General features: G+C 45.1%; 1 protein-coding gene across 3 annotated transcripts in view; it reads right to left on the reverse strand.

Moving 5' to 3' along the window:
• Positions 1-27,851, reverse strand: part of LOC311245476 (cingulin-like protein 1) — a 42,853-nt gene that overhangs the window by 1,013 nt on the left and 13,989 nt on the right. For 2 of the 3 annotated variants that reach the window (XM_084335323.1, XM_084335322.1), the window contains exons 12-19: positions 16,518-16,688; positions 14,810-14,962; positions 12,127-12,216; positions 9,488-9,571; positions 6,196-6,320; positions 2,125-2,233; positions 703-866; positions 107-289 (exon numbers count right to left, since the gene is read on the reverse strand). In XM_084335323.1, coding sequence (XP_084191449.1) covers positions 160-289; positions 703-866; positions 2,125-2,233; positions 6,196-6,320; positions 9,488-9,571; positions 12,127-12,216; positions 14,810-14,962; positions 16,518-16,688 — 1,026 coding nt within the window. In that variant the 3' untranslated portion in view covers positions 107-159. Of the gene's footprint in view, positions 1-106; positions 290-702; positions 867-2,124; positions 2,234-6,195; positions 6,321-9,487; positions 9,572-12,126; positions 12,217-14,809; positions 14,963-16,517; positions 16,689-27,851 lie in introns of those variants that run through there. The other variant, XM_084335324.1, reaches the window with a different exon arrangement.

A 27,851-nucleotide genomic window follows, 5' to 3' on the forward strand; every position in this document is an offset into this window, starting at 1 on the left:
ACATCTGTCTCTGTATATACCTGCACATAATCCTTTTACATATCTGTATATACTATCTATATCTGTACATATCCCTTACCTACTCTTACTAGTTATACCGCTGGCCAGTATGACTTACTAGCATAATTGTCTTTATACCTGTGTCACTACATAATACACTTACTGTACATACATCTGATTAGCACTATACTCAGTAGTTACTGTTACATTTTCACTCTGGTTGGATGCCAAACCTATTTTTCGTTGTACTGTACTTGTGCTGTAAAATGACAATAAATTAGAATCTAATCTAATGCACAAACAATCACACACACACACACACACACACACACACACACACACACATGTTTAATGTGACAGTGAGTCATCACATGTTTAATGTAACAGTGAGTCATCACATGTTTAATGTGACAGTAAGTCATCACATGTTTAATGTGACAGTGAGTCATCACATGTTTAATGTGACAGCAAGTCATCACATGTTTAATGTGACAGTGAGTCATCACATGTTTAATGTGACAGTGAGTCATCATGCATGTGCGACAGTGAGCCATCACATGTTTAATGTGACAGTGAGTCATCACATGTTTAATGTGACAGTGAGTCATCACATGTTTAATGTGACATAATGTGACAGTAAGTCATCACATGTTTAATGTGACAGTGAGTCATCACATGTTTAATGTGACAGTGAGTCATCACCTCATCTCATTACGCAGCGTGCCCAGCTGTCCATTGAGCTCCTCGTTGGCCTCTATCTGCTCATCCAGGTCTCTCTGAAGCTTCTTCTTAGCGTTTTCCACACGCTCGATCTCCCCCTCCGCCTCGTCCATCTGTCTCTTCGCTGTCTTCACTCTCTGAGTCAGCTGTGAAGTTCACAGAATATTCACAAGTTCTGTACGACAAGTCATCAGGAAGGGTACAACTCTATCAGCTGAGTAACCATGTTCATCAGAGTGTTGCGTGTTACAGTGTAGGTTAGTTTATTAGGACAAGTGCATGACAGTAAGGTTAGTTGGGGTTAGATAATTTTTTTAATTTAAAAAATGTTCCCCCCATTATTTCAGATAATGGTTGAAGAAGTGCGTCTTTAGTCGACGGCGAAAGATTGGACGGGATTCGGCTGTCCTAACTGGGTAGTAGTAATAGTAGTAATAGTACAGTATAGTAGTATAGACATACAGTATTTAGCATAGCAGGTAGTAGTATAGGTATAGCATATTACATAGTAGTATAGACATACAGTATTTAGCATAGCAGGTAGTAGTATAGGTATATAGTACATAGTAGTATAGACATACAGTATTTAGCATAGCAGGTAGTAGTATAGGTATAGCATATTACATAGTAGTATAGACATACAGTATTTAGCATAGCAGGTAGTAGTATAGGTATATAGTACATAGTAGTATAGACATACAGTATTTAGCATAGCAGGTAGTAGTATAGGTATAGTACATAGTAGTATAGACATACAGTATTTAGCATAGCAGGTAGTAGTATAGGTATAGTACATAGTAGTATAGACATACAGTATTTAGCATAGCAGGTAGTAGTATAGGTATAGTACATAGTAGTATAGACATACAGTATTTAGCATAGCCGGTAGTAGTATAGGTATAGTACATAGTAGTATAGACATACAGTATTACTATTTAGCATAGCCGGTAGTAGTATAGGTATAGTACATAGTAGTATAGACATACAGTATTTAGCATAGCCGGTAGTAGTATAGGTATAGTAGCATAGTAGTATAAGTTGTGTTTTCCTGGGAGAGCTCATTGTCTGCAGCTTTCCCGGCTGCAATTCACTCGATCGGGGAAACCGTACAATGGTCAAAAGAACGTCTTAAAAAGCAACCAAATATGTCCTTACTCTGAAATGACACATTTTGTGTCTTTGTTTACATTATTTGTTGTGTGGTTGGACTAAACGTCGGAGTGATGCCAAATGATACAAACAAAGTGGTCTGGGTTGAACATAACCAGAGTGATCCTTTACATTTTTGTTGTACTGTACTTGTGCTGTATAATGACAATACATTTTAATCTAATCGAATGTAATCTAATGGGTGAGCCAATCAGTTAATCTTTCCTGGATGCTTGTATAGCAGGATAGGCTCACCTGGTCTCTCTGGCTCTGCAGGGTCATATGTTCCTCATCCACCTGCATCTTCATCTCTTTCATCTTACGCTCCAGTTTGCGGTTTGCTTGCTGTAGAGCGTTGTTTTCTCTGGGAACATAAGAAGCGAGAAGGTCACGTCAGATGGCTCTCTGCCGTGGCGCTGGAACTCAACTAGGGATGCACCGATCTAGCTTCAGTCCCGATACCGATACCTGGGCTTTGGGTATCGAGCACCGATCTGATCCATTACTTTTAATGAACAGTATAGACTTGGACCTTCATTTTGGGGTCATTGAACAAAAATTATTGAGATATAATAATTTTTTCTCCATTACATTTATATACATTTTTACATTTAGGCATTTAGCTGACGCTTTTATCCAAAGCGACTTACTGTACAAGTTTTGTACGACAAGTCAGCAGGAAGGGTACAACTCTATCAGCTGAGTAACAATGTTCATCAAAGTGTTGAGTGCTACAGTGTGGGTTAGTATATTAGGTTTAAGTGCATGACAGTACGGTTAGTTTATTATTATTATTTAAAAAAGATTTATTAGAGAGTTGACGTGTCAGAAATGCAGCAAATCAAAGCAATTTGCTTAGATTTTTGGCATGTTAAACTTGTTTCTTGGTATCAGATTTTAGTATCTGGGAAATTCAGACCAATACCAGTATCTGTATCGCTGGATCCCTAAACTGAACACCGTCTCAATGTGTTGAAACCAGAGAACATCACCTTGTATTAGTGGAGTGAAAAGCTACATTAGACCTGTCCCACCAACTACCTGACTGATATTATTATTCAATATTAAGTATTACAGTTACAGATGCGACAAAATATTGGAAGACAATCTGCACTGGGCCAATTTGGGCTTTGAAATTTGTAGAAATGGCAACTTTGTGATTTTTTTACTGGGAGTATGTTGCTTAACACTTTCAATGCCCAAAACGTGATAAGACGTTTTATCAGCCCAATGCCTGAATGCCCACGACGACAATTATCGTTTAATTTTTTTATTAGCGATCTGAATTCATATTTCATCAACCGAGTCTCCCGTTGGTATGCAGCCCCTGTAGGAGCTCAGATGTGAAAAAACCGCCCCCTATCGTCTCCCAGATGGTAATGCACCCTTTTGGAATGGACTCAATGAAAATGAATGAGAAAAGAAAAATCCGGAATCCACATTTTACTTCTCAGGCATGTAACCCGAGCCGATCGGATTCATTGTGGAGCCTCAGAACAGCGTGGAATACATTATGTACAGTATGTAGCGTTGGATCAATAAAAGCGATTGATTTTTGGAATGGCGATCAGGAATTGGAATGATCTTTTTGGAGAACATCTGATCTGAGGTAAGGAATATATTTTACAAGTCTTTGGATAATCAGAGTTGTATTCGCTGAGATCTCAGCATTCGAACCTATGTGTGTGTGTGTGTGTGTGTGGGCGATCGCTTTGAGGAAATCAGAGAATCGATTTTTCAGATCGCCTATATAGCGTGCATACGTACACATATACTATCGATAATCTAGCGTTTATTTGAAAACGATTCATAAATAGGCCGAAAAATGTCAACGTTTTTGTGTATTCTAGAATATTCCAGAAAAGGGCGATTATCATATTTATATTTTCCTTGAAAACGAGGGCTTTTCAAAATGCTCTAAAACGAAAATGAACCGATAAAAAAACAATCCGCTTCGACAATGTTGACTGGAAAACGAGTCATTGATAAGCGACGGGCAGATTAGACACATAGCCATAATTTAAAACATAGATTAGGCGTTATTAACGCTAACATTGAAGTGGATGGTGGGCATTCAAGCGGTAAATCAAGATTAAGCTTGGGCTCTGAAAGTGTTAATAAAGGGGACATGTCTTGCTATTCCTTTCACTATTTGGGCAACTTTACACAATTCCTGTGAGTCTATTGAACACATCTGTAAAGTTTTTTTTCCAAAAAATGCATTGTGTGTAAATGCTTGTGTCCCTCTCTCTCTCTCCCTCTCTATCTCTCTCTCTCCCTCTCTCTCTCCCCCTCTCTATCTCTCTCTCTCTATCTCTCTCTCTCCCTCACTCACTCTCGCTCGCTCGTTCTCTGCTGTCTCTGTTGGCACCCACGCACGTCAACCCGTTTGAGGAAGTAATTCCACTCGCTCTGTTGTTGAGCGAATTGTTGATTGTCGGCGGTGACTACAACCAGTGCCTTACTCACGTCAGCAAAACAGTAAAATCAGAATGGCTTAGTTGAGTGAGGGAGGATCTCGTGAACTCGAGACTAGACTGATGAGTCAAAATGAGAATTAGAGACACAGACCCCATTGATACAAACCCCCATTGCTAGGAAACAATGCTAAACACTGGAAAATGCCATTTATAAGACACAGGACCTTTAATACCAGTGCTGAACAGAATAACACTAACAAGGGCTTTTGTTTTAACACTTTGAGTGCCAGCAGGGGGCGCACTATTTAGCGATTGAGTGCCAATGCTCTATTCAATGAGAGGGCGAGCACATTTGCGAACGCATAAACTATATCTTAAATTATGTGTCTAATACGCCCATCGCTTATCAATGACTTGCTTGCAATCAACATTGTCAAAACGGATTGTTTTTTCATCGGTACATCTCCGTTTTATACCATTTTGAAAAACGCTCGTTTTTGGGAATTTCCAGAAAAAATGTGATTCTGCAGGAATCGCCCTTTACTGGAATACACAAAAAACGTTGTCATTTTTCGGCCTATTTATGAATCGTTTTCAAATAAACGCTAGATTATCGATAGTATATGTGTACTTATGCACGCTAGAGAAGCGGGCTGAAAAATCGATTATCTTATTTCCTGATCAGCACACACACACACACATACGGGACACGTTGATATATCTGTGAAAAAAGCTCTAATTATCCCAAGACTGGTCAAATAGATTCCTTACCTCAGATCAGATGTTCTCCAAAAAGATTATTCCAATTCCTGATCGCCATTCCAAATATCGATCGCGTTTATTGATCCAACGCTGGGTGCTCGAACACATATTCCACGCTGTTCTGAGGGACCACAAAGACTGCAATCGGCTTGGATTACATGCCTGACAAGTAAAATGTGGATTCCGGATTTTCTTTTCCCCATGCGTTTTCATTCAGTCCAATCCAAAGGGTGCATTACCATCCGGGAGACGGTAGGGGGCGGTATTTTCCCTGTTCGAGCTCATAGACAGCCCCAATGATAACGTGAGTCTAGAATGATGGAAAATGAATGGATTTCGCTAATAAAAGCATAAAAACGATTAAATAACGAGATTTCTCGTCGTTGGCACTCAACGCATGGCATGAACTAACGAGTTTCTCGTGGCTGGCACTCAAAGTGTTAAGAACAAATACATTTCTGTTAATTTCTACTTTCATTTACATGATTGTGTCCTTTAATATATATATAGTGGGGGAGCTCCCGTAGCTCACCGCATATCTCGGCGCTATTTCTGCGTCGGGGAAAACCGTGCTCGTCACGGATCTGGGGGACACGAGTTCGATTCCCGGACCCGCCGTCATTTCTCAGAATGTCTTCCCCTGCTCTACATCCCATTTCAACCTGTTTCTGTCGGTCATGCTTGACCAGAAAAGCGATAAACGCTAAAAAATAAAGTTTAAAAAAAAAAAATATATATATATATAGTGATACTTTCCCCATAATTATTAGCTATACTGATACGTGATGATATTATGATACACTGGACTATTTGAAGGCTTTTGTTAAAAGACCTTAGAATGAGGTTCTATCAAATTATGTTGTTGAAATAGTGAAAATTGTCATGGAAATAGTGCTTGAAAGACTGAAAGGCCTTTATTGTTATCTAGTTTTAAGTATAATTGATTTTAGATTTTTATATGTGAGATTATATCAGTGACTATGGCCTATGAAGTACATTATCTCTAGAGCTGTCTTTGACTAAAGAAAGTCTTTACAGTCCCAGTCGTAGGAGATTATTATTCCTGACTTGAGGGCCGCCCTGATTATTTTGGCGCTTTACCATCACATGTAATGAAACAGGTATGAAGAGTACAGGAGCTCACCTCTCCTCGACCTGTAACCTTTCCTCCAGCTCCTGGAGGCGGCCGTTCAGTTTGGAGACCAGGGCGTCCTGACTGGTCCTCTGGGAGCCCTCCAGATGGCTCACTCTGCCATGCAGGTCTTTATTCTGACACAAGAGACGACACACTCAGGAACTTCATCAAGAAGGAGGAACCTTTTTAAAATGTCATAAAAATGGTGGTTCTCCCCAGGTTCCTTTACCTTTTTCAGAGCATGCCTATTTTTTTAAACAGCTAGACACTATACTTCTGCCATTTGTCTGGGGCTATAAAGCACACCGTATTTCTAAAGCACACTTACAGAAGCCAAAGCATATGGGGGGGCTGGCCCTGCACTTCATAAGTGATGATACAGTAGCCATGGACGCCCCCAGGTGGCTAGACATGGAGGCGCACGTGAACTTAAAAAGCTCTCTTCCTGCAATGTTATTTTCTAAGTGTGACACGATTAATAAGATGGCTCTCAATAATTTTATCCTTCGGAACTCACTGAGAATACTGAGTTAAATCAAAAGGGTTTTCAAAGTACCTTCAACCTCGGCATATGCTCCAATATGTGATAATCATAATTTCCCCCTGGTCAATCTGATATTGTTTTTTCATTATGGAAGGGAAAGGGACTGGCCACTATCAAAGATCTATATGTTGATCGTCACTTTGCCTCATTTAACGAACTTAAGTCTAAGTTTAATCTTACAAGCTCACACTTCTTTCATTACCTGCAGGTTAGAAATTATGTCCGCAGTAATATCCCAGACTTTGAGACATGTCCTGCTGATTACCAGTTTTATAATCTCATGAGCCAATCACCAGTTTCAAAACACCTGATCTCTGATTTTGTTTCATATTTCTTGGTCCAATCTATGGCTTCCTCCGACCACATTAAAGATGTATGTTCCACAGAGCTTAGTATGGAAATCTCTGATGAGATGTGGGAGGAGGGACTATTCTATTCTATAAATGTTCTATTAATGCCAGAGTCCAACTTATACAGTTTAAGGTCATTCACAGATTGCATTACTCTAAAACTAAACTGCATAGAATCTATCCCTCTGTATCGCCTCTCTGTGATCGTTGCATGTCCGCAGAGGGTAATCTTTCACATATGTTTTGGTTTTGTCCCAAGCTATTTAAGTACTGGGTAGACATTTTTGACTGGTACACCAAGGCGTATAAGAGAGAGATTGCCCCAGACTGCCTTCTAGCTCTACTCGGCTGTTCAGCTAAGATACAAGATACAAGAGGTTGTTTTTGTCACGACATACAGGTATACAGTGAAATGTGGGGGGTCTCGCCCGCAACGATGTGCATACCGTAATTCCTCTAATAGTAACCCCGGCTTGTATTTGTTTAAACTGTAGCGGATACCAGGCTTGTATTAGGAGGAGGCATGTATAAGAGAGAGGCCTATATTTCTAATTTTCAAACAGTTTATACAATTCTGAGGTAGGCTTACTCTCTTGGTAAACATTAACACCATACCATTATATGGTATTTACTGCACAGCCAGGCCAGCATATAACAACAATAACAAAATATATTGCCTATGGTAAATCCGTTGAGGGAAATACCGTAATTCCTCTAATATACATGAAACCCGGCTTGTATTAGGAGGCCAGCTTATTATTGTTTAGCTCAACAGCGCACCCGGTCATTAATAGAGACCCGGTTTTTAATTGAATACCGGTTACTATTAGAGGAATTACGGTAATATAAGTAATAATAATAATAATAATAATAATAATAATAATAATAATAATAATAATAATAATAATAATAATAATAATAATAATAATAATAATAATAGAGTCCAACCAATAGAGCGACATAGTGCAATAAACAAGTAAAAAAAAGTAGGCATATCGGTATCTGTACATGAGTTATTTACAGAGCATGGTAGGACATGCTAGGTCCTGTGGTAGTGCAGTACACTGTTAGCTACGGATGAGGCACTGGGTCTTTATGTACACTGCTATACAATGCTATATTATACAATCTCAAGCTATACTATTCTTAAAGTGACCTTTCCTTCTGTAAAGTGTCCATAGTGTGAGCATGTGCAGCATGAGTGTGTGTGTGCTCATGTTAAAGTGGCTGCTAGTGTGTGAGCGTGTACAGTGTGTGTGTTGTGTGTGTGCTCATGTGTGCTTGTGCGTGGAGAGTTCAGTGTTCAAGGCTCTGATGGCCTGGGGGAAGAAGCTGAGCCTAAGTCTCTCTGTCCTCGTTACTGGTGCTCGCAGGCGTTTGCCTGACCGCAGCAGCATGAACAGGCTGTAGTTGGAGTGGTGAGGGTCTTTCATTATCCTGCAGGCTCTGGATTTGCACCTCTTGTTCTATAGGACCTGCAGGGTTGGTAGTGCAATACCCGTGGTACGCTCGGCTGAGCGCACCACTCTCTGTAGGGCCTAACACTGCCTAAAACTGCAGAATTACCTTACAATGAGCAGGAGGCCCTGATGTTTGGTATGGCTGTGGCCAAAAGAATTATCCTAAAGGAATGGAAAGACACATCGTCTCCAAGTTTTAAAATATGGCTCACTGAGATGGTCTCCTCTCTGCAGCTGGAAAGCATCCGTCACAGTAGGTCCGAGACCTCGAACAAATTTAATACAATATGGGGTCCCTTTTTGGAATGCTTAGCTAGAACATAAGTGCTTCTCAATGTCCTCCCGTGTATTTTTTTTTTAAATATATATATATAATATATGTATATATGTCAGAAAATCAGCCCCTAGCGTCCTTAGTGTACAGTATATGACATGGTGTATGTTTGTTCATTGATGTGACAGTATCTGGCAACATACTGTTTGTGTTTTTTTTATTTACTTTTAATTTCTTTGTGTTTGTGATCCGTCTTGATGTGTGTTTGTGAAACTATAAAAACTGAAAATAAAATATTATAAAAGAAGGAGGAACCTAGGCTAGTGGTCCGTATCCGCTTCCATTCATTTGTGCTAAGCTAGGCTACCTTGCAGCCGGATAGCTTTCTACTGAACACGCACAGAGAGGAAATTGGTATCTAATCTTGTTGTCTGACTCTGGAGGAGACGGTAAGTGATCATCATGTTTGGCGTGTTCCTTTAACCCTTTCACTGCCACACGACAGAAGGTTAACCATTTACTATCACACAACCGACGGGTTAACCTTCTGTCGTGTGGCAGTGAAAGTGTTAACCGGCTGTGGCAGTGAAAGGGTTAAGTAGGCTACAGTAGCCTACTAAAACGTAAACATATGATGTTACTTTCCACCACCAAGGACAGGTCAGTACTGTACCTGTCTCTCCAGGCTCGTCTTGTCACACTCCACATCCTGCCTGGCTGCTCTCTCCTGCATCAGCTCACTCCTCATCTGATCCATCTGTTGTGTAAAATGAACAGGAGTCAAACCAGTGAAAAGGAGGGTGACAGAGAAACAGGAGTTCAGGACCCATCAGTCTCACCACCTTGTCAAGTCGCCATGACGACAAACATGTTCCAGTTCAAACAGAGGCCTAATTTGTAAAACCAGAGGAAATGATGTCTGGTCTGACCTGTCCCATTCATCAGAGGGAGATAATGGGATCTGAAAGCTCCCCTCTCTAATAACGTCCAGAGGCCCAGGGACGGGGGGAGTGTGAATAGCTGCTCAGAATAGTTTGCTTGTTTTTTTCAGGTTTTTTTTGGGTAGCCATAACAGAGTATTGTGTCAATTAGTTTGCACACTGCTTAGTTCTCATGAATGGTGGCCTACTTCTACAGGCCCGCTGATGGATAGGACGTGATGGTTGCTGCTTATGATTACATGATCGGCAATTAATAAACATACGCAAGGTGGGTGTGGTTGAGGCAGATTGTGAGGCGGGCTGTCACTAAACCAATGATTAGACAAGAAGAAGAAAAAAACCTCTCTCTCTCTTTGCACTTTCTGCTCTGCTCTGTCAGCAGCTCTCAGTGTTTGGAGGGAAATCTGAGCACTTGGCCCCCCGACATCTGTTTGTGATAAAAACCTGATTATCTCCAAACTTGAGTCATACGGCACGATTCTGTGACCCAGTGAACATGATATCCTGAATGTTTTCTCTCAGCTGCTGATCAGGAAAGGAAACATATGAACTGTATGTAAGCAAATAGGAAGAACCCTGTCTAGACAGATCATTATCAAAATGTTATTTATCCTACATTCCTACATTCCTAATTTCTATAACACACGACTTCAAGTGGTGTAATACCTTTATACAATGGCCGAATTCATTCAACCTTATTGCTATACAATAAACACACAGTAATTGAAGCATAATGGAGATTTATTCACAAAACCATCCACAGAAAAAGTAGGTAAAAAAAATTAAATTGCCTCCGTGTCTAGAAGCAGCTGGGAGGTGCGGTGCTTCAAAGCATGCCTAACAAAACCAATTACATAATCCAACATTGTGTAAACAACTAACATATTCCAGTTAACGGTATCTTTTTTTAATTATTCGTTACGAATATAAATATCCATACTTCCATTGTGTCTGGGACATCCAGTGAAATCGCTTTGTGCAACAGTGTCCTTTTGCAGAGGCAGGTTGCTAGAAAGCATGCCATCTAACAGTGGTAGCGGTTGTTATTTGATTGATTGATTGATTGATTGAACATTTTATTAACATTTAAATGACAGTGTCCTTTTGAAGGAGAGGGAGGTTCTACAACGAATGCCATCTAACAACACACTTCCCGCGATTTATATTTTGTTTCACAATGAGTCATGACCAACCAATTACATAATCCAACATTGTGTAAGCAACTAACACATTCGATGTGAATTTATCATTTTTGAATGAGTCGTTATGACGATATCAATACATCCATTCATAAAGATTATTGTCCGCCATCTTGGTTTCATTCCTAAAAACACGAACGACGGAGTGATTCGGAAAAAAAGTTATTCGGTTGTGGGCGGGTTCTGGGATCACGTGGAGTGTGTTATGAGAAATAACAACGTCTGAAAGAAGTGTTTCAGCCTATCAGAATCAAGACATTTGCATGCCATTGTATAAGGTGTTAATAAACCACAACTTTGGCTTGGATTTAGTCTTAGGAACAACATTTGTGTGTAAGAGCCTTTTATAAATGAGGCCCACAGAGTGGACACAACATGGTAGAGGATGAAGGGGCTGAACTGACCATCAGACACAACATGGTAGAGGACGAAGGGGCTGAACTGACCAGCAGACACAACGTGGTAGAGGACAAGGGGGCTGAACTGACCAGCAGACACAATGTGGTAGAGAGAGGACGAAGGGGCTGAACTGACCAGCAGACACAATGTGGTAGAGAGAGGACGAAGGGGCTGAACTGACCACCAGACACAACATGGTAGAAGATGAAGGGGCTGAACTGACCAGCAGACACAACGTGGTAGAGGACGAAGGGGCTGAACTGACCACCAGACACAACGTGGTAGAGGACGAGGGGGCTGAACTGACCAGCAGACACAACGTGGTAGAAGATGAAGGGGCTGAACTGACCACTAGACACAACATGGTAGAAGATGAAGGGGCTGAACTGACCAGCAGACACAATGTGGTAGAGGACGAAGGGGCTGAACTGACCACCAGACACAACGTGGTAGAGGACGAAGGGGCTGAACTGACCACCAGACACAACGTGGTAGAGGACGAAGGGGCTGAACTGACCAGCAGACACAACGTGGTAGAGGATGTGGGGGCTGAACTGACCAGCAGACACAACGTGGTAGAGGACGAAGGGGCTGAACTGACCAGCAGACACAATGTGGTAGAAGATGAAGGGGCTGAACTGACCACCAGACACAACGTGGTAGAGGACGAAGGGGCTGAACTGACCAGCAGACACAATGTGGTAGAAGATGAAGGGGCTGAACTGACCACCAGACACAACGTGGTAGAGAGAGGACGAAGGGGCTGAACTGACCTGTTCTTTGTTTTTGTCAAATCGCTCCATGAGGCGATCAGCAGTACTGCGCTCATCACTGAGGTCCTCCTCCAGCCGACTGGCATGACTCTGAGAGGAGGAGGAGAGAACAACAACATGTTTAGAGATGGAGGTTGTGGAGAAAAGAGAGGAGGGGAAAAGAGGTGTTTTTGAAAAGGTTTAGACATTTAAAACACTTTGCTGTTGCTGAATGGAAGTCACTCTATAGCCTGCGTTCTTAAATCATTGATTCCCAACATGACAATAGTAGTAATATGATTGTGATATATTTCAATGTGCCTGGATTCTACAACGAGGAAAGAAAATAGCATATGGTTCCCTGACCTAAAGACTTGAGGTTCAGAGTACACTCAGACAAGTCCCTGACCTGTACACTCAGACAAGTCCCTGACCTGTACACTCAGACAAGTCCCTGACCTGTACACTCAGACAAGTCCCTGACCTGTTCACTCAGACAAGTCCCTGACCTGTTCACTCAGACAAGTCCCTGACCTGTTCACTCAGACAAGTCCCTGACCTGTTCACTCAGACAAGTCCCTGACCTGTTCACTCAGACAAGTCCCTGACCTGTACACTCAGACAAGTCCCTGACCTGTTCACTCAGACAAGTCCCTGACCTGTTCACTCAGACAAGTCCCTGACCTGTACACTCAGACAAGTCCCTGACCTGTTCACTCAGACAAGTCCCTGACCTGTACACTCAGACAAGTCCCTGACCTGTTCACTCAGACAAGCCCCTGACCTGAAGACTTGAGCTCCAGGCAGGAGAGTAGCTGGGGGGGGGGGGGTTAGGATGATTCCAAGGGCCCAGCACTGGGGGGGGGGGCCCAGAGAACAATATTATTATCTTTTTATTAATATGGTTTTATTATTATCCTAAAGTAAGTTAATGTAGATGACTCAAAAGTATAATTGCCTGTATTATACAAAAAATTGTAAAAACCATTATGCGTTTTCATCAATAAATAAATGCCCCAAATGTTTTAAGCTTGCGCGCTCGCATGGATTGGGGGCCCACAAATAGATTATTTCATGGGGCCCAGAATCTCCAGCTACACCCCTGGCTCCAGGTACACTCAGACAAGTCCCTGACCTGTACACTCAGACAGGTCCGTTCACTCTTTTACAGTAAACACAGCAGTGTCAACAGTGAACACACTGAGCAACATGATGTCACAGTGAAATGTTTTGTCATCAGCGAGACAAACAGTGTTGAGGTATGAGCACCTACGGCTGTTCCCAGCACCCTTATGATTCACAAGGACAAGTGTAAATAGGGGTAGCTGAACAGGTAAACACCTCGAGGCAGATCACACTACATCTTCCTTGGCTCAGAACTCTGAAAGACTGCTCTTAGATTTTGTGCTCCGGACTCGTGGAATAACCTATAAAGCACTTGAATATTGATTCCCTGATAACACTGGGTAATTTAAAAATATATGCTCATGAATCTTAAAGGAACACACAAACAGTATGGGGAAATGTGTGTCTTCTCCAGAGTCAGACAAGGAGATAAGATACCAATTTATTCTCTGTGTGTTCAGTAGAAAGCTATCCGGCTGCAAGCTAGCCTATTTTAGCACAAATTAATGGAAGCGGATACGGACCACTAGCCTAGCTTAAAACTCTGGAGAGGTATTTTTGCCCAACAGCTAGGTTAGTGGTCCGTATCTGCTTCCATTCATTTGTGCTAAGCTAGGCTAGCTTGCAAGCGGATAGCTTTCTACTGAACTAGGAATTGTTTTGACCAATGTTAATATGTGTATTCTTATTGTCTTTGTTTTTTATTCTGTCTAATATCATCTCTGCATCATAAGAAATGAAGGTCCCACCCTTCAGTGTATTCCCTGATAAATAATTAAAGAATGAATAAACAAAATAAGACAGATTTATTGATACCAGCGGGTCGATTAAAAGCTCTCTACAGGCAGTGATACACAGAACACCCTTTCGGGCAACCCTGATAGGCAACAGTGATAGGCAACAGTGATAGGCAACAGTGATAGGAAACCCTGATAGGCAACAGTGATAGGCAACCCTGATAGGCAACAGTGATAGGCAACAGTGATAGGCAACAGTGATAGGAAACCCTGATAGGCAACAGTGATAGGCAACCCTGATAGGCAACAGTGATAGGCAACAGTGATAGGAAACCCTGATAGGCAACAGTGATAGGCAACCCTGATAGGCAACAGTGATAGGCAACAGTGACAGGCAACCCTGATAGGCAACAGTGCCCAAGGAGCTGCTTTAAAAACACAATACCTTCTTGCCAGGATATATTTCATTAGATCTTTCATCCTGTGTCTTTGTTGCCTGTTGTTAGGAGGGAGTGTCCCATCACCCTGAGGTTTATCTAGTTTGGAATGTTGGTCCTTTTTTTGTTCGCTTTTGTTCACAGTACAGAGAATGTACATAACACATCAGTTGTCATATATGAGTGATGGAAACGTATTTGTTTCTTTCTATTTTTTTTAGGCAATTCTGTTTTAAGAGATAGTAGTCTTTATGCGGCAAAAATTATGAGTTGGATTGGAACCCATGACCTCACAAGTACCAGTATGTGGCATGCACCATACTAGGTACGAGTTACTAGGATGCCCATGGATGGATATCGTGTGAAAGTCGATTTAGTTTGTCGAGCTGGGGTGGCGGTAGTTACCTCCATGAGTTTGACGTGTCGGGCTCGTTCCTCCAGCGTGGCGCTGCTGCTCTCCTCCAGCTCCTCCACCCGCTGCTGTAATTGCCTGCCCCTCCGCTCTGCCTCCTCCCACTCCCCGCGACACCTCTGCAAGTCCTCCTCCACAGGAAGCAGCTGAAGACAGAGTAGAAACACACTGAGACACAATCTACTGACAACCAACGGCAATGTGGGATTACATACAGCACTTGCTGGACATGGTGAAACAGCGTGGAGCTGAACAGGTCTGGAAAGATACATAATTTCTAGGGGTGCCTCATTTTTGGCATTTTAGTCGACTCATCTGCACTTCACCAACAAACAATGCTGTTATTTTGCACATAATCTCACACACATTCAAAAACTCGAAACTCGAAACCAGTGGTCGGCAAAAGGCGGCCCGCGGGCCAAAATTGGCCCCCCAGAAATAATATCTGGCCCGTCAGATTATTTAGAGAATATGATTTTTATTTATTTTTGTATATATCAGACCGACTATAGGCTAGGCTATATATTTAAGATATAATGTCCAAACAGAGAAACTACCACCACCTAAAGCATGCTTATTATACTTTGAGGTGCAATGTAGTGCTTGCTCAACATGGAAAAAATTAAGTCGGTGGACAGCGCCTGGTGCTGAAATAGCAAACAAGCAGTGTGGTATGAAATAAGAAATACCAGTTCAGTAAGTCATTCAAACTTTATCTTTACTTATATATGACTGTGACGGCACCATGTGAACAGTAACAATGCAATTAAATTGATGTCAAATCGGAACAAAAAATCTCTCCGTTGTGCACAGGCAATCTGGCAGTGTGCGGAAGTATGGCATAGAATCTTGAAATATCTAGATTGGTTGCTTTCTCTGGACTGCATCTAATCCACTTTATCTATCTATTTATCATTATCTATGTCTGTCACTATAGCCAATGGAAATGCTAGAAATGATCACATGGGCTGGGAGAACCAATGGAAAATTCCTATAATTTCTCAATAGTCCAGTGCGCTCCGCAGAACGGGCTGCCAGACAGACGCACGGTTGCGCGTAAGAGAGGATAGAGAGAGGCACTTGCTTCTGGTTTTATAATAAAATGGCAGAAAGACAAAGGTATAATGTTCAGTGCAAACATTGAATCCAGTAATAATGTGATGTGTCCTATATCTGGGAGGATGGGGTAATAATTATGAGAATAAAAAGTAGGCCTATGTCAAATAATTTATTAATTAGACTCCGCTACATGGTCAGTCCACACATTTATTATATATAATAATGTAAAGTATAAAAAACTGCTCGTTTACAGTTTATTATGCCACCTATGCAGCTAATTTATTTTTATCCATTTTCTGCCTTTGCCACAAATGTATGTCTTTGTTATAAGGTGGTCTGTCACAGAGGTAAAACATTTTCACTATCAATTTATTAAATTAGCCATTGTTTTTGGTTCTGGCCCGCCATGTAATGGCTTGGAAAAAATGTGGCCCGAGGCCAAACTTAATTGCCGACCCCTGCTCTAAACATTGCACACATTCATTTAGTTTGACAGCCCTAGTTTTACATGTCATATGTCACATTTCCCACCCTGGTACGTTTTACAGTGGAACTATATTTCTGGACAGAAGTCTTATTATTATAGCCCCTTATCGCTGGAGAACATCTATTGGTGACTCAGCAGGAAAGCGCGGGGCACACCTCTTCCTGCAGCGCTCTGGCCATCTGCTGGGATTTCTCCACCTCCACTCCCTTTTCCTGCAGCTGCCTCCGCAGCTCGGCCTGCTCCCTCATGCTCCTCTCTCGGGCCTCGTCGATCTGGCTCTGGAGCTTGTCTGTTACCGCCTCGCAGTCTTCCATGATGTTACACATCTGAGCAGACACAAGTTAGAACAAAGAGGTAGTATTACATTACCCAGATACATAGATTCGATTAGAATAATGTATTGTCATTATACAGCACAAGTACAGTACGAGGAAAATAAGTTTGGCATCCAACAGTAAATGTAACAGTAAAGTGCAACAGTACAATGTACAGGTGATTAATATATAGACTGGATATAAAATATATAAACGAGTACTACTGAGTAATAGTGCAAATCAGATGTATGTACAGTGTTATAGTATTATTATTTACAGAGATAAAGGTATAAAGAGACACTATGGTTGTTGTGAAGGGCCAGATTAAACCGAATATATATATTTATTTATATATATATATTTAATTGTATTTGTATATTCTCTAATATTCCCTGATATCCCTTGTATATTCCTTGTACAATATGCATTGAATATCCATTCTAGCCTACTGAACATCCCATAATAGTCTCCATTCTACTATTGGTCGAGACCTTGGTGCCAGGCTGCCATACCCCTCAGACCCAGTTCAAACGTACCGCTCGACATGTACGAACAAGTCCTAGTTCCGCGTAGGAATTTGGCTACCGCACCACTAATGGGACTATTTGTTCATAGTGCGTATATATACTGCGCTACTAAAGTAGGACTTTCTTTTCAGTCCAGTTTCTTACCCTCCAATAGAGTCACAGACGTAAAGCCTCCCCGCGACGCCACGTGTGGGAGTAAGGCCAAGTTCGCCTACCATCGGTATTGAGACATCGTGTATATTAATATTTGAATAGTCATATTTGGCACTATATCGTCGAGTTGGACGTAGTCTATTAAGCTAATAATAGTCTGTTAATATATAGTGCTTCGTGCGGTGAGAATACTACCGTAGTCAGTACCCCATCGTTTCGGGCAGAGAACTGGCTGCTTACCCAGGGTGGTTGACCCTATGTGAAGCTGCACCCGAGGAGCCCCAGAGCCGACAAGCGAGTGGACCTGTATACCGGATTATTCTACCGACGACAGCCCGCCTTCCCAGGCACGGATTATGCTTTGGATACTTTGATTATTCCATGGATAAAGACCCCCGACACTGCCGTGTGTTGGAACCCCCCCCCCTGGAGAGGACGCAAGGTGAGGAGACGCTCTGCAAGACGAGGTCGCTTCACGTCTCTCCCCCGTGGACCGGAGAGAGCCGGCCCACAAAGAGTCCACCTGCTTTCATCTGTGGTCCAAGGATCGCCGGCGCATTGAACGGCACTACAGTGGGTTCACCTGGGATACCCTTGGCCGGACGAGGCAGCCGGATTCTACCCCCCCCCCCCTCCTACTCCTGTCGGCTTACAAGCGACCGGATTAACCCCCTCTAGTGTATCTAGTATAATCATTAAAGTATCATTGCTGTTATTCCTTAACTATTCCAGGTCGTATATTTACCACCTGCGCCTTCAGAGATTGGACATTCTCTATTGATATACCGACGAATACTCCTTGCCATAAAAGTGCATACTATTTCAATTCATAAATGTAATTAAGTGATTAAGTGCTTATTCTACACACCATCGCTGTGTAGAAATAAAGACCTGTTTCTAATTCGTACATTTGTGTTGGATCCGTTTCATCTACGTGAGAGTGTTCATGATAATATATTTATGCCGTGTACTGGGTGGCCGAATATTAAGTACAAAGGTAGTGGTAGTAAGTATCATACCTAGTAATACAGTCAGGGAATTGTACCCCTCAGTTACAATTGGTCCTTCGAGCCGGAGGGTAATTAGTGTAATATTAATATAGTGTTATTAATATTGAAATGGCCTATGATGAACACTCCACGAAACGATCCTCCTAACCAACGCCCGCAGCGCGAACGACGGCTCCCTCAGTACTTAGAGGCTTACGCTGTCAGTCAACAACCTAGTCTTCTACTAACAGTAAGCGCGGTAAAACTAGAAAGTAAAAGTATGTCTAACCCCAACGCCCAGACTACCCCGACCATAGAGGCCCCTACGGGCTCTAATGTAACTGACCAAGTTCACGGTGGGGACCAGTGGGAACCAGACATGACTTCACACCCCGCCAGTACTGAAGAAGTAGTCCCCGATGAGTCCCGGGAGGAATACAACGCTACCGAGAGAGAACTCGGCACGGAAGAAGACGGGGAGAGCACCGTGGAGATAGAGCTCCAAGGCTCCGCAAGGAGTACCCCGAGGGAAGGCTCCCCTATACAACCGCCTTCTCCCAGCGAGGCAGAGAGGACCCTACAGCAGGCCTTCCTCATCAGCCTGAACGCCGCTGCGGAACGCGACCGACTGCAGATCCAGCAGCGAAGCGAACACGAGCAGATACGTCTAGAAATAAGACGCATTCAGATGGAAGAGAATGTGGCCCGAGAACGAGCCGGTGCTCAACGGGACGCAGCGCGCGACAGACAGCAGTCGCAACTAATAGAACAGCTGATCAGACGGACAACACCCTCTCCCTCCGCCAGAGGCTCCAGGAACTCGTCTAGACACACCTCCAGGGCGGCATCCCCTAGCCGAGTAAACAACCCTGAACTTGACCAACAGACGAGGTCTATACCCCCCACAGACCACCTCCCCCCACCGGTCCAAGCGAGACCTAGCAACCGGGAAGGAGCAGCATATCCTGTGGAGAGGCTAAACCAGAGACTACAAGCACTGGATGACCTAACTGAAGACGAAGAGGAAGAGGAGGAGAACCACGTCCGAAGACAGCACAGTACTCTACCGGACCAGGAGGTCCGGTACAGCCCAGGCTATACTCCCGCGGAGCTGCGCTACAGACCCCCGACTCTATACCCGGGTGAGCACGACGCACGACCCGCACCGAGGAACAGCACCTGGACAAGCGGGCCATGGTACACTGCCGGTACCAGCCCATACCAAGGAGCAGGAGGAGACTCGCCTAGGAGGCCTCTCCCCCAACGCTCGCCGATGTATCCACAGTCAGCGTCATACATTGGCACGCCTATGGTACCCGACTTCACCCAAGAGAACCGGGCCCAGTATACAGAACTCCGCATGTGTCTGGAGACCATGTTGGTGGATGTATTGGATGAACGCCACAAATACGCCATCCTACTGAAGCACTTAAAGGTGCCCCGCGCACATAATATAGCGCTCGCCTACGCGACTTCCACCACCCCATACACAGCAGCGCTGGTAGCATTGGACCAGAGGTATGGGCGCATATGGGATTACGTGATCCAGGAGATCCGACACATCGACCGCTTACCCCCAGCAATAGACAATCGAGCACTGGACGACCTGTCCATCAGAGTGCAGTCCCTGGTAGGGATGTTGGGAGCGCAAAGAGAGAAGGGGAGGCATGAACTTTACGCCAACTCAAATGTGGAAAGGATCCTGGAGAAGCTGCCGCCCGCTCGTCAGGAGCGCTTTAGGCGGCAGAGGGACCACAGAGACCCGAATGGCCCCGAACCGAACCTCCTCGATCTAGCAGACTTCCTGGCGAGAGAAGTCAGCAGCCTACGGCTAGATACATTCGGACGGAGCACCCCTGGCTCCAGAGAAGGAACCAGACGACTAAATGATGGAAGAAGATCGGTGACTGTGATGCACCAATCGGAGTCAGTACCGAGCAGCAGGAGCCACAGTACCCCCTCCAGAACGGAGAAGTGGAAGATAGTGTGCCCCTACTGTGAGAAAGAACACTGGCTAGCGCAATGTGACTCCTTCCCCAAGCTGAACGCGGAGGAAGCAGGTCAATGGATAAAGTCCAACAAGCGCTGTTTTCGCTGTGCGCGCTCACACATGGCAGCCGAATGCCGCTTAAAGAAAAGGTGCACCAAGTGCGATGGAGCCCATCTGGACATACTTCACGACAGTAACAGACGGCGCCCTTCACCTGCACCATCCAGCCGCAAAGCGAGCGTCATGTACATCGATCCCGCCAGCAGCAGTGGAGCCCGAGTACTCCTAAAAGTAGTGCGTGTGACACTAAGCTACCAGAATAAAGTCCTGGACACTTACGCCGTCCTCGATGACGGGTCAGAGAAGACCCTGCTGCTCGCCTCCGCTGCGGCCCAGCTAGGGCTGCGGGGAAGCGAAACCGAAATGACAATTCGGACAATAAGACGAGATTTGAAGACGATAAAGGGCGAGAATGTCTCATTCTCTATCGCAGCAAGCGGCCAGCCTGAGCGACGGTACCAGATTGCAGACGCTTTCACCAGCCAAGAAATAGGACTGTCGCGGTACACATACCCCGTCGCCAAGCTGATGGAGAAATATACACATCTGCGCAAGTTACCGATCCCGCTCATAGACAATGCTATGCCGACCCTGTTGATAGGCTCCGACCATGCAGACCTCATTGTCCCGATAGACCGGGTTCATACCGGACCCCGAGGCTGCCCTGCAGCAGTCGAGACCCGTTTGGGATGGACTCTCCAAGGCCCGCTCGCCAAATCTCTCAACCGAAGTACAGCCACTAGATGTCTCCACTCCCGAGTCACAGAGGGAGAAACCGCACTCCTGCAACACGTAGAACGGCTATGGACCTTGGAACAAATGCCCTTTAAGAACGGAAAGAAAGACATTCGCTCTAAAGATGACATTTACGCCATTCACCTCCTCGAGACAGGGACCAAGAGAGTCCCGGTCAACGGCGTGTTGAGATACGCCACGCCACTCCTGCGGCGAGAAGGAATGCCTACTTTCCACGCCAAGACAGACGCCACAGAACGGTACCTGCTAAACACGGAGCGGCGCTTAGCCAAGAACCCCGCCCAAGAGAGTGTATACCGCGCTGAGATTGAGAAGCTCATCACAGCGGGACACGTCACAAAGATGGACATTAAAGAGGCTGACCAGACCACTGAATCGTGGTACGTGCCCCACCACAAGGTCCATCACAACGGTAAAGACCGCATAGTATTTAACTGCAGCTACCAGATCGGATCCCAAAATCTGAATAAAGAGTTACTGCCCGGTCCCACACTCGGCCCCTCCCTACTCGGCGTTCTACTCCGCTTCCGCCAGGAAAAGGTGGCCATCAGCGGGGACATTAAAGGAATGTTCCTGCAGGTGAGATTAGTAGAGGCGGACAAGCCCCTGTTACGGTTCCTATGGAGAGAGAAGCCAGGAGATGAGCACCCAGCCATCTACCAATGGGAAGTCCTCCCCTTCGGAACGACGTGCAGCCCCTGCTGTGCGACATTTACACTACAGAAACATGTAGCAGAGGACCCAGCAGCGGACGAAGAGGTCCGACACAGCGTAAAGAACAGCTTCTACGTAGACAACTGTCTACAAAGCCTTTCAACCCAGGAAGAAGCCGAGGCTCTCCTGATTAAACTCCGCGCCTCATTGATCAAAGGCGGCTTTGATCTCAGGCAGTGGGCCAGCAGCGATCCGCAAGTACTGCGCAGCCTCTCCTCCGAGGACAAGGCAGCCAGCAGCGAGACCTGGATGGCTACAATCCCGGGAGAAGCCCAGGAGATGACCCTGGGATTGGTGTGGCGATTCAAAACAGATTCGCTTCACTACAGACACAAGCCCCTGACTACGGAGCAGGGAAGGCCGGCGGCGGCGCCGACCACCAGACGGAGTGTGTACACAACACTCGCCCGACAATATGACCCGCTAGGATGTATTCTACCGTACCCCACCAGGGCAAAAATGATTGTACGAGCATTGTGGGACAAGGACCAGGGCTGGGACGACCCCATTCCCGCACACCTTGCATCCACCTGGAGAGAGTGGGAGATGGAGCTCCACTCACTCCCAGGCGTTAATATGCGCCGAAGCTACTTCCCACCCACGGTGAGGCCAGAGACATGTAAAATGGACTTACACGTCTTCAGTGACGCCTCAGAGGTCGCATACGGATCAGTAGCCTACTTGCGGGCCCAAGACCAGGGGGGAGAGATCTACACAGCATTTGTCCTCGCCCGCTCGAGAATAGCCCCACGCAAGCAACAATCTATCCCACGTCTAGAGCTCTGCGCAGCCCTAGCCGGAGCGCACCTAGCCACGCTCATCCAACGTGAGCTCACCATACCGGTGTCTAGAACAATCCTGTGGTCAGATTCCACGACGGTACTCGCCTGGATCAAATCGGACTCATGCAAGTACAAAGTCTTCGTGGGAGTCAGAGTCACCGAGATTCAAGACTTAACCGAAGAGTTAACCGGAGAAACAGAGTGGCGCTACGTTGATACAAAACAGAACCCAGCTGACGTCATCGCCCGGGGGATGCCCCTGGATGACCTCACCCGTCGCAATGTCTACAGTGACGGCCCCGCATTCCTAAGACTCCCGGAAGGACAGTGGCCCATGCCTATCCCGAGGGAAGCAAGTCCAGAGGAGGTGGAAATTAAGAAGTCTGTGTTCTGTGGATTGAGCACCGTAGCCTCCACCGACCCTAACATAGACGATTGCACGTCCATAGAGAGTGCACAACAAAGAACATTCCTGCAGTACCACCCGGAGTGCAAGTCCCCCGCTGATATGTCAGCAGCTAACTACGAGGAAGCAGAATTGCTTCTACTGCAGCGAGCCCAGAGAGACTCGTTCCCTGATGAATTGGCCTGTCTACAGGGAGGAAAGCCCGTCCCATCCGACAGCAGATTAATTCACCTGGCCCCCGAGAGCGACGCTCATACCCTCATCAGAGTGGGTGGTCGCCTACGCAGAGCCCCCAATCTACCGGATGACATTAAATACCCGATCGTATTGAACAGCCGACACAAGGTCACAGAGCTGATTATAAAGAAATACGATGAGGATGTACATCACGCAGGAGCAGAAAGAGTCTTCGCGGAAATCAGACGTCGTTACTGGATCCTACAAGGAAGAGAGGCGGTACGACGCTTCCAGCGAACATGTCTAGACTGCCGCAAGTGGCGCGCGCAGCCCAGCATACCAAGGATGGCTGACCTTCCTCCATGTCGCCTCCGAATCGGTGACAAGCCATTCCACTCAACGGGTATGGACTGCTTTGGCCCGCTGCACATAAAGAAAGGAAGAGGAACCGAGAAGCGGTGGGGTATTGTATTCAAATGCATGACCACCAGAGCGATACACATCGAGCTTCTCCCGACCATGAGCACAGACTCATTCCTTATGGCCTTCCGTAGATTCACATCACGGAAAGGAAGACCGTCTACCCTATTGTCCGATCATGGGACAAACTTCAAAGGCGGCGAAAGAGAGCTGAGAGAGAGCTTCCAAGCTATGGGCCCAGAACTTAAGACCCACCTCGCTCCAGCACAGGTTGATTTCCAATTCAACCCCCCAAACGCACCCCACTTTGGTGGCACTTGGGAACAAGAAGTGCGCTCCATAAAGACAGCCCTGTACGCAGTACTTGGGGCCCAGACTGTGGCGGAAGAAGTCCTAATGACAGTCCTCACGGAGATTGAGGGAGTACTTAACTCGAAGCCCCTCGGATATGTCTCCAGTGATGTGGCGGATATCGACCCAGTTACCCCCAACACACTCCTGATGGGGCGGCGAGATCCTGCATTACCACAGACAATGTACCGGCCTGAAGAAGCGAACGGCCGACGAATGTGGAGGTACAGCCAAGTATTAGCCGACAAGTTTTGGAACAGTTTCCTACTGCACTACCTACCGTCTCTACAGACCCGCCAGAAGTGGGTAAAGGAGAGAGACAATTTGACAGAAGGAACAGTCGTCATGATTATTGATCAATCACTGCCCAGAGCTATGTGGCCGGCCGGCCGCGTAAGCAAAGTGATCACCGGTGCCGACGGCAAGGTCCGAGCAGCTGAAGTGCTCGTCCAGGGTCGCACTTACACCCGTCCCGTGGCAAGGCTCATAGAACTGCCTCGACTCCCAGACACAATCGATGATGACCATGACCCTACAACCCTATGACTTTGTGAAGTTGACTGACCCCTACAGCAAACCCTTATGTGTAAATAGACAACGCGATTAATCTGTCTCTGTTTAACTGATTAGGTCTGGGACCTATTCAGGGGGTGGCTGTTGTGAAGGGCCAGATTAAACCGAATATATATATTTATTTATATATATATATTTAATTGTATTTGTATATTCTCTAATATTCCCTGATATCCCTTGTATATTCCTTGTACAATATGCATTGAATATCCATTCTAGCCTACTGAACATCCCATAATAGTCTCCATTCTACTATTGGTCGAGACCTTGGTGCCAGGCTGCCATACCCCTCAGACCCAGTTCAAACGTACCGCTCGACATATACGAACAAGTCCTAGTTCCGCGTAGGAATTTGGCTACCGCACCACTAATGGGACTATTTGTTCATAGTGCGTATATATACTGCGCTACTAAAGTAGGACTTTCTTTTCAGTCCAGTTTCTTACCCTCCAATAGAGTCACAGACGTAAAGCCTCCCCGCGACGCCACGTGTGGGAGTAAGGCCAAGTTCGCCTACCATCGGTATTGAGACATCGTGTATATTAATATTTGAATAGTCATATTTGGCACTATATCGTCGAGTTGGACGTAGTCTATTAAGCTAATAATAGTCTGTTAATATATAGTGCTTCGTGCGGTGAGAATACTACCGTAGTCAGTACCCCATCGTTTCGGGCAGAGAACTGGCTGCTTACCCAGGGTGGTTGACCCTATGTGAAGCTGCACCCGAGGAGCCCCAGAGCCGACGAGCGAGTGGACCTGTATACCGGATTATTCTACCGACGACAGCCCGCCTTCCCAGGCACGGATTATGCTTTGGATACTTTGATTATTCCATGGATAAAGACCCCCGACACTGCCGTGTGTTGGAACCCCCCCCCCCTGGAGAGGACGCAAGGTGAGGAGACGCTCTGCAAGACGAGGTCGCTTCACGTCTCTCCCCCGTGGACCGGAGAGAGCCGGCCCACAAAGAGTCCACCTGCTTTCATCTGTGGTCCAAGGATCGCCGGCGCATTGAACGGCACTACAGTGGGTTCACCTGGGATACCCTTGGCCGGACGAGGCAGCCGGATTCTACCCCCCCCCCCCCCTCCTACTCCTGTCGGCTTACAAGCGACCGGATTAACCCCCTCTAGTGTATCTAGTATAATCATTAAAGTATCATTGCTGTTATTCCTTAACTATTCCAGGTCGTATATTTACCACCTGCGCCTTCAGAGATTGGACATTCTCTATTGATATACCGACGAATACTCCTTGCCATAAAAGTGCATACTATTTCAATTCATAAATGTAATTAAGTGATTAAGTGCTTATTCTACACACCATCGCTGTGTAGAAATAAAGACCTGTTTCTAATTCGTACATTTGTGTTGGATCCGTTTCATCTACGTGAGAGTGTTCATGATAATATATTTATGCCGTGTACTGGGTGGCCGAATATTAAGTACAAAGGTAGTGGTAGTAAGTATCATATCTAGTAATACAGTCAGGGAATTGTACCCCTCAGTTACAATGGTAGTAATTCATATGGTAAGTCATACATATAACTAGTAAGAGTATAGGTAAGGGATATAAGGCTGTCAATCGATTAAAATATTTAATTTGATTAATCGCATGATTGTCCATAGTTAACACTTTAAGTGCCGAAAACGTGTTTAGGCGTCTTTCCTAGCCATGCTAAAGTTGCAGAGGACGCCCTAACTCGTCTTTAATATCAATATTTCAAAAATCTGTGATCGAAATCATATTTTTCCTCCGCAGCCCTGAGACACAGTGCTGGCCTCCTCTCAACCCTCTAGCGGTTCAAGAGCGCCATCTGGTGGCCGATCGGCAGAAGCGCCAAACAGGAAGTCATGTGGATGAAGTGCTGATCACCCATATTACTTCCGGCCACTCTCTATAGCTCCCGCGACTCCATCTTGAAACACTCGATAATAGATTGCTCGCCCTAACTCAATAAACAACGTTATTTGGACGTATATACTATTATACAACCTGGAAATGGACCGGGTATTTCGACATCCCATAATGGAAAACTGTCTACCCCACGCTGATCGCCCAACGGCCCGCGGAGACTGGGGTGAGTTTTAGCGTGTAGTATTACCGTGTTCGACACTAACTGCTATGATGAACATTTGACCCACATTAGATGAATGGTATAACGTTGCCCACAGAATTATAAACGATCCCCCGCCCATCGGGTCATCATCAGATGATACGTAGAAACTTCTAGAAGCACGTCCATTTGACATTTTTCATCTGGCACCGATCGCTACCAAACTGTATTTGATCATCAATATAATGCATTTGGGGCTATAAATCACATTCTGGAGAAAGCTGCAGAAAGAGATGAAAACATACTTATACTTTAGATCATATTTTAGTATGAATATGATACACCCTGAACAATACATATAGGACATTGAATGGGCCCTAATAATGGCAATCTAGCAATAGAATTTAAAAAGTTATAGCCCTGCAAAGAAGGGGAACTTCTCCATAGACAAATAGAGCTGGCAAGGGATGGTATATCATGAATTTAACCTTCGGCAGTTAAAGTTTGTGATTAATCGCAAATTAAACGCATATTTTTTATCTGTTCTAAATCTACCTTAAACAGATCTTTTTCAAGTTTTAATACTCTTATCAACATGAGAGTCAACAAATGCTTGCTTTATGCAGCCATTTAACACAAAAGGATGACCCTCATGCAGTGGCGGCTGGTCAATAGAGGGCGCTAGAGCGCCGCCCCCCCTGGTTAAAAGAAGAAGAAGAAAGAATTCTTTGGCCGCGTGAATACTTTCCCCAAGGCAGTTGTCCTTCCGCGTTCGGTTTACGCGGCCTGATACAACTGCCTTGGGGAAAGTATTCACGCCCCCCGGCCCCTAGCCCCCTCCACTCCTTTTTCATGAGCGCTCGATCTCAGCTCCACCGAAGGTGCGCAACTCACAGGGCAAAATGCTAATTCATACGTACGTAAATAAATACGTACGTACAACATAACACAATCAAATATGATATCTCGAGGGCGCTTGCTCTAGTGCCCGAAGTAGTCACTCGATTGGCTGAGAGTGGCACGTGACATTAAGTCCCTACTCACCTCGAGTCTAGTAGGGAAATACGCTCGGCTAGGAGTTGTCGGAAATTGATAATAATCACAAGATACTGTACTGTAGTGTTGGATCTAACTAAATAGATTTATATGGACACTTTTATGGGAAGTTCAAGCCTGGACCACAAAGCTTGAAGGGTTAGGCTATACTCTGTCTTAGCT

This window comes from Notolepis coatsorum (genome assembly GCF_963971535.1).
Source record: "Notolepis coatsorum genome assembly, chromosome: 18".
NCBI classification, from domain to species: domain Eukaryota; kingdom Metazoa; phylum Chordata; class Actinopteri; order Aulopiformes; family Paralepididae; genus Notolepis; species Notolepis coatsorum.